Source organism: Pinus tabuliformis, chromosome 1_1 (genome assembly GCF_031772625.1).
Source record: "Pinus tabuliformis cultivar Carrire ecotype Pingquan chromosome 1_1, CPIR1, whole genome shotgun sequence".
Taxonomy (NCBI): Eukaryota; Viridiplantae; Streptophyta; class Pinopsida; order Pinales; family Pinaceae; genus Pinus; species Pinus tabuliformis.
The window spans coordinates 565,218,428-565,230,588 of NC_142297.1; the positions used below are offsets into that span (position 1 = coordinate 565,218,428).

At 33.5% G+C, this 12,161-nt stretch overlaps 1 protein-coding gene across 1 annotated transcript in view; it reads left to right on the forward strand.

The window, feature by feature from the left end:
• Positions 1-10,936: 10,936 nt before the first annotated feature.
• The window catches only part of LOC149214413 (uncharacterized), a 48,663-nt gene continuing 47,438 nt past the window's right edge, over positions 10,937-12,161 (forward strand). The window contains exons 1-2 of the mRNA XM_089389384.1: positions 10,937-11,071; positions 11,188-11,306. Coding sequence (XP_089245510.1) covers positions 10,937-11,071; positions 11,188-11,306 — 254 coding nt within the window. The remainder of the gene's footprint in view (positions 11,072-11,187; positions 11,307-12,161) is intronic.

Sequence of the window (12,161 nt, forward strand, 5' to 3'; positions counted from 1 at the left end):
ATGTGATTCCCTTCTTTATTTGGCTTTAATGCGTAACTTTCATGAAACATGAAGCATTTCATTGCTTTAATTGTCATTGGAGCAATGGAATTTAGAAACTTGTAAGTTGTGACATTAGTTTGATGTAACTGGATTTTTGAGTAAACCATCATTTATGTATATGTATGAATTAATAATTTGTTTCCAAACCTATTTCTCTTATTGGATGGTTGGAAGTTGGTGGTACATTCTTATGCCTTTTTAAGGTGTCATATATTTATATTGGTGGTACATTCTTATGCCCTTTTAAGGTGTCATATATTTATATTTTGTATCAAACATTATATTAGATAATGTCATAAATTATCTCTGAATTTGCATGGAACTTAGTCTTATTAGGCATCTAAATATTCATGTAGCATAATGTAAATTGTTGGCTTTAAATGATAATTTAAATATATGAAATGGATAACCATCAAGCGTTTTACCTTGGACTGATTATATAATTTAAATGAGCAACTTTCAAATGTTCAACACCTTTTATTGAAACCTCCACAATTGAGTTTTTTCAAATTTTGGTTTTTTTTCCTTACGATAAATATATGAAAATTTTCAACATAATTATTTATTGAATGGTAATTTTTAATCAAAATTTTATTAGTGAAGGGTTAATTTATTATGAGAACATCACTCTGAAGGGCAAAATTTTTAATATAAAATTTCTTGACGGGAAGCATAAAGACCCAAAACGTCAAAAAAAATTTGTATGATGGGTAAAGAGAAATCCAAATTCCAACCCTGCTTGGAACTGACGGGAACGAGAATAACTGAAATCGCATTTGGTGGAGATGTTTGCCCAGCCCTTGAACTTCTCGATCTCAGTGTTTGTTTTGCTCTAGTGGAGGTTGGAGCATTGCCGACATCACTGAAGTCGCTGTGCTTGACGAATTGTGATGCATTAAAGAGAATAACGGGTCTTAGTGGCCTTGAACAGTTGGAATGGCTGGAGATTTCTGGTTGTGGATCAATAGAGGAGCTGCCAGGTCTGGAAACGTTGATATCACTGAAGAATCTGTGTGCAAATGAATCTATGAAGACAATATTGGCGTTGGCTGAGGCAGCAAATCACAAGGTGAAATTCAGGTTTTAAAAAGGTTACTCGCATGATGGAAAGCAGAGGGCGGGGAGATCCGGATGAGCAGCATGTTTTTCTTTAACAAGCTACATTTTACAGACAGTTCCCAATCTGTATGTTCTTTAGCGGCTCGATTTCACATATTGTCAGAATCTAGTGGAGGCTAGAGCAATGCCGACATCACTAACATCACTGAATTTGCATTTTTGTCGTGCATTAAGGAATGTCACCGCAAAGCTTCGTGGCCTTGCAAAGCTTCGAAATCTGCACATGGAGGGGTGTCAACTTAAACATTTTTCCTAACGTTTTCTCAGTTGTGAAAAAAAGTTTAACCTGATATAATTAACTAACTTAATTAAAAAAATTATAATCAATCATCGCATTACATGTTTAATCTTTGTAAAATTAAATTAGAGGTTTGGATTTTTTCAATTAGAAACTTTTCACTATTTTATATATAAGGATTTGGGATCTATATAAGGATTTGGGATCTTACATGTAGAATTAAATTATAGGTTTTCATTCTAATTTTTTTTTGCAATTGGAAATTTTCACATGTTTAATTTTTGTAAAATTAAAATATAGGTTTTGATTCAAATTTTCTTTTTCAATTGGAAACTTTCACATGTTTAATCTTTGTAAAATTAAATTTTTAATTTTACAAGGATTAAACATGTGAAAGTTTCCAATTGCAAGTTTTGTAAATTAAATTATAGGTTTGGATTCTAATTTTCTTTTGCAATTAGAAACTTTTCACTATTTTCTATATAATGATTCAAGATTTTACATGTAAAATTAAATTATAGGTTTTGATTTAAATTTTTTTGCAATTGGAAACTTTTCATATGTTTAATCTTTATAAAATTAAATTATAGATTTGGATTCCAATTTTCTTTTGCAAGTAAAAACTTTTCACTATTTTCTATATAATGATTTGGGATCTCCCATATAGAATTAAATTATAGGTTTTGATTCAAACTTTCTTTTGCAATTGAAAATTTTTCACTATTTTCTATGTAATGATTTGGGGCCTTAAGATTTTTTATATTATATTTTAATTTAATTTTTTAAGATTTTAAATTTTTTGCTGGATTGTTTAGTTTTTTAAAAATTAAATTATAGGTCTGGATTACAATTTTCTTTTGCAATGAGAAACTTTTCACTATTTTTTTTAATGTTAGCAAAATTAAATTATAGATTTTGATTCAAATTTTCTTTTGCAATTAAAATCTTTTCACTATTTGCTATGTAATGATTTGGGGTTTTAAGAATTCTTATATAATACTTTAATTTAATTTGTTAAGTATTTTAAATTTGCTAGTGGTTTGTGGTTTATAAGTTAATATAAATAATCAATTTACTAATGGGATGTTTTTTCCCTAGTCTTTGTTAATAGTGTTTTTGGTTTATAAGTTCATTTAAATAATCAATTTACTAATTGAATGTTTTTTCCCTAATTTTTGTTAATAATGTTTTTCTATTTAAATATGGTTAGCTCAAATTCATCAAATTTATTATATAAATTAATTATTTGTCTATTCAAATTTATTCAAGTTTATTCAAGTATAACAACTTATTAAACAATATTGTTGCGTTTACTTACTTATAACTAATTTGATGAAAAATAATAATTTGGAATTATGTTTGGCTCATATTTGAAAGTTTACATTGAGGTTGTTATATAGATGATTAATTCTGTTTCCTCTACATTTCAAGGTTTTGATGTTGTATAGAAGATTACCTAATTATAAGTTGTGATATTGTGTTTGAAGGTTAATTTAATGTTTTGTTGAATTGAGTATCTGTTTTATATTTTTAATCTATTTTATGTTATTTCATATTTATAATTGCTACTTAAAATCTATGTAAATATACATTTTCCTATTAATGTAATTGCCATTATTAGCAAGCACAAAGACTTGTTTAACTTTGTAATTTCTTATTTTAATTATAGGATAAATTAAACTTTTTACATTTCCACTAACCTTATTTCTTTATAATTGTGGGATAAATTAAATGTTTACATTTCAAACTAACCCTATCACTAATTTCAAGGGGTTTGTTATTTATTTACTATTATTTTGTTAGACGATTTTAGATATTTTTTTTGCTACCAGAATCTACATATTTCAATCACATAGAGGGTCAGTTAAAGAATGTTTTTTGTTTTATTTTTGTTAAAAAAAAAAAAACCTATCAAGATGGTCTAAATAACAAAGTCAAGCATATATCTAAATTCGAAGGTACGTCTAACGTTTTTTGGAAAATCATGTTGCTAATGAATTGTTGATTTTTTTTGTTACCAGACTCTACATATTTCAATCACATAAATGGCTAGTCAAAGGATGTCTTTTTGTTTAAAAAAAAACAAACTAACTTAAACTTATCACGTAGACTGTCTAAATAGCAAAGTCATGCTTATATCTAAATTCGAAGGTACACCTAACGTTTTTTGGAAAATCATGGCACTAACGAATTGTTGAAAAAAAATCAATATTCCTTTTTTTTTAAAAGGAAAGTTCTCTAATGCGCTCTCACATATTTATCTTGGTTGTTAATAAATGGCTATGTTTGCTAAATGTTTTTATGGTTGCGAATAAATGGTTTGTTAAATATTTCTAATGTATTCATATGTGAAATTTTAATTTTAATTTTTTATTTTTATTGCAAGTATTGAGGGGTTTTAACACTGCATGTATTAGATATTATTTTTAGGATTCAATTGTTTTAAGTAAGTCATTCATTTATGACCATTTATTTTCATGAGAGTCTATGATCATTTTTATGAGAGATGTTTTTATGTATTGATATTTGAGATTTTTTGTTTAATACTTTTTAGATAAGTATTGAGGGGTTTTCGCAGTGCATGTATTAGATATCATTTTTTGGATTCAACTACTTTAAGTAATTCATTCATCTATGACCATTTATTTCCATGAGAGTCTATGACCATTTCCATAAGAGATAGTCGTCACTGACTAATTTCTCATGATTTTTGAATAGTTGATTGAAATTAGTGAAATGAATCACATAGTGTCAATCATCACTTATGGGGCTAAGTATTGAGGGGTTTTCACAGTGCATGTATTAGATATCATTTTTGGGATTCAATTGCTTTAAGTTTTTCATTCATTTATGACCTTTTATTTCCATGAGAGTCTATGACCATTTCCATTTCCATGTTTTTTGGATTCAACTGCTTTAAGTAAGTTATTCATCTATAACCATTTATTTCCATGAGAGTCTATGACTTCCATGAGAGGTAGTCATATCTGACTAATTTCTCATGATTTTTGAATAATCGATTGAAACTAGTGAAATGATTCACATAGCATCAATCATCACTTATGGGGCTTGCACCCGGTATGCTCACGGGGGTGAAGAAGTGGGATTGAAACTAGTGAAATGAATCACATAGCATCAATCATCACTCCTGGGGCTTGCACTTGGTAACCAGGACTTCCCAGGAGGTCACCCATCCCAGAATGCCTTTGGCTCAAGCGCGCTTAACTGTGGAGTTTTCCCCCACAAGACCACTTGGTTTGCTACCCCATTTGCAAAACCTTAGCAAGTATTGTGCCGCATGAACCATTCAAGTAGAGTTCCCTTCACTCTTTTGATTTTAAGTATTGAGGGGTTTTCGTAGTGCATATATTAGAAATCATTTTTGGCATTCAATTGTGTTAAGTAAGTCATTCATCTATGACCATTTCCACGAAAGGTAGTCGTAATTGACTAATTTTTCATGATTTTTGAATAGTCCAATTAGCACTCATTGCATCGGGTGATGCTCACAGGGGTGAAGAAGTGGCATTGAAACTAGTGAAATGAATCACATAGTGTCAATCATCACTTCCGGGGCTTGAACCTGGTAACCAAGACTTCTTGGGACAGAGCTTGTACTCGGTAACCAGGACTTCCCGAGAGGTCACCTATACCAGAACGCCTCTGGCTCAAGCGCGCTTAACTATGGAGTTTTCCCCACAATCAAGCCCACTTAGCTTGCTACCCCATTTGCAAAACTTTAGCAAGCATTGTGCTAATGGCAGAAGTGTCCTCAGACACGTAATTTTATTAATCAGAAAAAACAATTACATAATTGATTTTGCAAGAGTTTACACCTGAACAACCAAACACTCTTGCAATGAGCTATTTATAAGCTCCATGTCCTAACTACCTCTAATTATGGATCACTTATTAAATAACAAGTGTCCATTTACAATAAATGCTATTCAAACCAACTAGCTAACTAATCTCCTATAATAGAGCCTAAGATACGACACATTTGGAGAGTCATATCTAGTTACAACAATATGCTAATTCTAAAAGTCTCCATTAAATAATTAAACATTCTAGAATAATAATTATTAATTTAATATCTTAAATTAATAATTATTTTATTCTAATTTTATAACCTATGATAAAATTTGTATTTTTGGATCATCTAACATTCCCCCCTATGATCCAAAGATACATTACAACAGATACCAAGTTCATCCCTGAACTTAGTAAATTTTATTCTGCCAAGCGGTTTTGTGAAAATGTCGAAGATCTGATCTTCGGAAGGACAATAAACTGGTTTGAGGACATCTTTGGCAATGAGAGACCTGATATGATGATACTTGGTGTCCACATGCTTTGTCTTTGAATGAAAAAATGGGTTCTTGGCAAGTTTGATGGCTGACTGGCTGTCAATGAACAATGATGTAGCTTCTCCCTGAGAAATGCCCAAGTCCTGCAAAATTCGGCGTAACCAAACAATTTCACATGTTGCTTCCCATGCTGAAATGTACTCTGCTTCTGCTAAAGAAGTGGCCACTGTAGCTTGTTTTTTACAACTCCAAGATACTGTTGCTGACCCCATATTCATTAAATAACCTGATGTTGATGCTCGATCATCAATACTCCTAGCAAAGTCGGCATCAGAATATCCACCAAGTACAAAATTTTTAGTCTTTGTGTAAAGAAGACCAAAATCTTTTGTTCCTTGGATATATCGAAGAACTCTTTTGGCTGCATTCCAGTGGCTGTCTCGTGGTTCCTGCATAAAACGTGAAAGAATACTGACTGCATAAGATATATCAGGACCAGTATTTGTCAAATAAATCAAGCTGCTAATCAACTGTCTGTAAGTTGTACTGTCCACCTTTCCCCCCCTTCAAATTTTGAAAGTTTCAAGTTTTGCTCCATGGGGGTAAGAACGGGCTTGCAATCCTGCATGCCAAAATGTTGAAGAACCTCTGCTGCATACTTACTTTGAGAAATGAAAATATGATGTGGACGTTGGAAGACTTCAACTCCAAGATAGTAGTGAAGTAATCCCAAATCTGTCATCTTAAAACCTGCATGTAACTCCTTTTTGACTTGTGCAATATGATCATCATGATTGCCAGTGATGATCAAATCATCTACATACATAACAAGAAGTACCAGATATTTTCCATGTTGTCGCACATACAAAGTATCATCAGATTCACTTCTTTGAAAACCAACTTTCTTAAGGTATATGTCCATCTTAGCATACCAAGCTCGGGGAGCTTGTTTTAATCCATATAAAGCCTTGATCAATTTGCAAACTTTATGTTCTTGTCCTTCAACTTCAAAACCTGGTGGTTGGGTCATATACACTTCCTCCTGTAAATCCCCGTTGAGAAAAGCACTTTTTACATCCATTTGATGAACTTTCCATCCTTTTTGAGCGGCCAATGCAAGTGTTAATCGGATGGTGTTCCATTTAGCTGTTGGAGCAAAAGTTTCTTCATAATCAATGCCTTCCTGCTGCGCAAAACCCTTTGCGACAAGTCGTGCTTTATACTTTTCAAGTTCACCCTTCTGATTATAATTAATTCTGTAAACCCATTTGCACCCTATGGGTTTAACATTTGCTGGACAATCAACAAGTTTCCAAGTGTTATTATCAATTATTGCTTGATATTCTTCAACCATAGCCTGTTGCCATTCTTTATGTTTTACTGCCTCTTTGTATGTGGAAGGTTCAGTAAAATCATTTGCTATCAAGGCAAAATTGCCTTCACTTCTATGTGTCCTTCTGGTGCCGGTTTTATTCTGTTCATCAGGCTTTACATCTTTCAAAAGTTGAACTGCCCATTTCGGAAGTTGGTGCTCACTTGTTTGTGCTTCTGTAAAGTCCCCATCATTGTAAAGAGGATTAATATAAACTGATGTACGTCGTTCAGGTGAAGAATGTGGAGACTCACTGTCTGAAGAACTGCTGCTGCTTGGAGATGCGGATGAACTGCTAGAAGACCCTGATGATGTTGTTGATGTAGATGGACTGGATGACTCATCTTCAGAGGAAGGAAAATCAAGTTCATACCAATTTGGTGAAGTTGGTTGACTTTTCATTTTTCCATGTCTTTTACTTCCCTTAGTTTCTAATTTGTGAAGAAGATTTTCAATTTCTTCAGCACTCTTACTCTCTGTTTCATAAAAAATGACATCCCTGCTCACAATGAATTTTCCATTGGTCAAAAGATGATACCCTTTCTTCTCATCAGAATAGCCAATCATTGTGCATTTTAAACTTCTTGAGTCAAGCTTAGTTCGTTTTTCTTTCGGAACTAAGGCATAACATACTGACCCAAAAACTCTAAGATGTTTAACTCGAGGTTTGAAACCAAACCAAGCTTCATAAGGTGTGATTCCGTCTAAAGAAGCAGTTGGAGATCCGTTTCTTAAGTAGACAGCTGTATGAATTGTTTCTACCCAATATGTTGGACTTAACCTCTTGAATGTTAACATGGATCTCGCCATTCCTAACAAAGTGCGATTCATTCTTTCGACTACTCCATTTTGGTGTGGAGTGTAAACATTAGTGAGATGTCGTCTTATGCCATTTTCACTGCAATAAGTTTTGAATTAATTTGAAGTGAATTATCCCCCATTATCCGTCCTGAGAGTACCTATCTTTTCTTTGACTTCATTTTCAACAAGTTGGCGAAAAATTTTAAACTTATCAAATGCTTTTGACTTGTTCTTCAAGAAGTAAACCCAAGTCATTCTGCTGAAATCATCAATGAATAGTAAGAAATACTTGCAACCACCAAATGAGGTTTGTAGTGGACCACAAACATCACTGTGAATTAGTTGTAGCCGCCTGTTTGCATGCCATGAACTTGTTGGAAAACTTTCTCGATTTTGTTTGCCATAAATGCAAGCTTCACATTTTGCATTTTCCCTTTTGAATGTGGGAAGTCCTTTAACCATTCCTTGTTTCTGCAATTGAGAAAGACTCAAAATTCAAATGTCCATATCTTACATGCCATAGTCTGATAGGTGAAATACCTGTAGTCACTGCCCCTGCAAAATCAAAATGCCTTGGAATAACTGTCCCTTTCATCCGTAATAGTTTTCCATCTTCATAACCTGTCATAACTGTTTTCAAGTTCTGTTTCACTGAATTAATCTTCACTAAACCATCTTCCATAATCACCTGATGTCCTGCTTGTCGAATCGTGACTAAAGAGAGCAAATTTTTCTTGAAACTGGGTACATACCATACATTGGAAATCAATTTTTCTCCAATGTCAGGGAGAAAAACTTTTACTACTCCTTTTCCATAAGGAGTATGTTTTGTATCATCAGCAAGAAAAATTGAATTAAGTTGGCATTCTTGAAAATTCGAGAAAAAATCACGTCGACAAGTCATGTGCTGAGTTGCCCCAGAATCCATGATCCAGGCATCTTCATAGTCACTTCTAAGATGAGATGAAATTTGTGATGCTGGTGAGGAAGTAAAAACATATTCTGAGTTATATTCATCTTGATCATTTGCAAATTGTGATGAATGCTGCTGAAACTTGGGAATTTTATTAAGTGATGTTCGACAATCTTCAACATAATGGCCAACTTTGTTACATCTTCGACATAAAATTTGACTTAAGTCTCTTCCTCTTCCTGAAGATTGTCCACTGCCTCTGCTTTGACCTCTATTTTGAGATTGTCCTCTACCTTGACTATTATATCCTTGTCCTTGAAAATTGCCTCTTCCTTGGTTGTTTCCTCTACCTTGAAAATTATTTCTGCCTCCTCTGTTAAAATTGTTGCCTCTGCTTTGGCTTCGACCTCGATTATGTGCTGCTTGATTCTGATTCCATCTGCCTCTTCCTCGAGAACTATCTGCTGATGACTTACTAGTGTTGGCTTCTGTGAGAAAAACATCTTCACCAAATTTCTTCTTCTTCCCAAAAGTTTTATCATGTTGACTTAACATTTCACAAAGTTCATCAAACTTTAGTTTTTCTAATTTCCCAATTACTTGTAAAGTCTCTAAAAAATGCGTATAGGAAGAAGGAAGCCCAGCAATTACAATTGTGACCATAAAGCTATCATCAATTGCGGGAAATCCAACATTAATAATTTCCTGCTTAATATTCTTAAGTCTAGAGAGATATTCAAGAATATCACCATCTTCAGTTAATTTTTGTTGCAAAAATTTTAACTGTAGATCAACCTTCTTTGATTCAGGCTGAGTATCAAAGAGGTCTTTAAAAGTTTTCAAGGCAGTCCATGCATCTGTGGCATTTTCTATATGGACATACATTTCATCATTCACAGACGATTTAATAAGAGCTAAGGCTTTGGCATTCTTGATTTCCCATTTTGCCAGTGCATCTGCATCTGTGGGTTTATTCGGCTTAATATCTCCATCACATATTCCTTGCCATAATTCATTGTAAATGAGTGTGCTTTCAATAAGATAATGCCACGTTTTATAAGATTTGGTGCCTTCAAGTTTGTCGGAATCAGAAAATAAGTTAATCAACTTAGACATTTTTAGCGTTGAAGAGACTCACCAAGAAGCAGAACAGAAAGTACAAGATAGTTAGCACAACACACCACGCAAAAAACATGATCTATCGGGGCTTGGCCTTGACCCTCGAATAGTCGTCAAAACAGGAGAATATTGACTGAGTTTGCACTTGGCTCTAGTCAATTTCTCAAATTTTTACAGGGCAACTTTAAAAATTTGACTTTTTACAATGGTGCTTTTGCACAATCTGGGAAAAAAAAAAATTTACCCCCCCCCCCTCAAAGTAAAAAATACTTTGAGTTACAATGTGATGATCCCAAAAAACTTCTTAAAAAGAAATTACCCAACACACCTTATCTCCCCAATTTACAAATTACAAATAAAACTCCTTATTACTCCAAATACAAAATAAAACACTTATATCTCCACAAAATATTCTTCAAATTTACAAAATGTGCTTGCCCCTGGCTTCTGGGCATAAGTATCCATTGTGGAAATTGCTGTGGGCTAAAGATTTCCCTTCTGAGGCCGATTCTGCAGCTTTTCATCAGAAATACAAGTCTATTTACAGGCTGAAGTTTGAAAGAATAAAAGCGGTCAAAGTTGCTGCACATAAGAGGTCGGTATTAAGAATTCAAAGCCAGGCACTTGTTCTTGAACATACTCCAGTGCATACAGAGTCTCGTATACACTCATTAAAGATGGAGATGCGTGTTTGTAAAGAGCGCATTGCAAGATTCACTAGAAAGTTGCGCCTGTGATAATTGCTGTCACGGAATTGAGACAACAATGTGCAATGACATCCTCTGCAGTTGACTTAGAGCCAAAGCCGCTAGGTCCTGCAGCTCCAATCAAATATTTGATTGTGTCCCACATCTTCTTTGATCAATTCAGTTAGGCGTGCTTGTGAATCGATCCTTTGCCCTCGCGGAGGATGGAAACCAAAGGCAGGATCAACAGCAAATCAGAACTTCTTCAAGACAAGTGAAGGCGGGACTGAGTAGATACTACATCAGGAGTCGTATTTATAGTAATCGAGTTCCAGAACAATGATTTCTGCTCCCAGGGTCTCTCTCTGTATCCGGGCTTTGACATCCATGGCCAATTTTTCATTTCTGGCTGGAATTATAATCCGTGCTCCTCGTTTAGCCAACGCTCTCGCAGTCTCGGCACCAATATCAGAAGTATTAATGAAAAAAAAAATATGATGGAAAGAGTCAAGAGGGAGCTGGAAGCTTTGACGTACAAACCATTGAAAGAATCTTATGATGCTCCTGTCAAAACATGCTTTGAGGTGCAGAGAAAGAAGCGAAAAATAATGGAACAGAAGGACAAGGATGTATCAAACCGGACATACATGCCTTATGAAATTGATACGACTTTTTATAAGAAAACATTGATATTCAAACTATCAGCAATGTATTTTTAATCAATCCGTCATTAATTTCTCCATAGCCATTATTCGATGATCAATCGGCTCTGCGTGACTAAGTGTGAAGGCTGAGCAGAAGCAAATTTTTTATAATAAAAAAAATGAATTTTAGATTTTAAAAAATCTAAAATCAATGATAAAATTTATTTTCCTTTTAAACAAAACTGTACAATTTCCATACCAATGATTTGCTGGCCAACTGAATGGAGTTTTCCAGGACTTTGTTGAGTTGGAATCTCCTCAAATCCACTGCAGCATTACTGGAGCTCTGATACCACAATAATGGCAGAAGTGTCCTCAGACACGTAATTTTATTAATCAGAAAAAAACAATTACATAATTGATTTTGCAAGAGTTTACACCTGAACAACCAAACACTCTTGCAATGAGCTATTTATAAGCTCCATGTCCTAACTACCTCTAATTATGGATCACTTATTAAATAACAAGTGTCCATTTACAATAAATGCTATTCAAACCAACTAGCTAACTAATCTCCTATAATAGAGCCTAAGATACGACACATTTGGAGAGTCATATCTAGTTACAACAATATGCTAATTCTAAAAGTCTCCATTAAATAATTAAACATTCTAGAATAATAATTATTAATTTAATATCTTAAATTAATAATTATTTTATTCTAATTTTATAACCTATGATAAAATTTGTATTTTTGGATCATCTAACATGTGCGTCATGAACCATTCAAGTAGAGTTCCCTTCACTCTTTTGAATTTAAGTATTGAGGGGTTTTCACAATGCATATATTAAATATCATTTTTGGGATACAACTGCGTTAAATAAGTCATTCATCTATGACCATTTCCATGAGAGGTAGT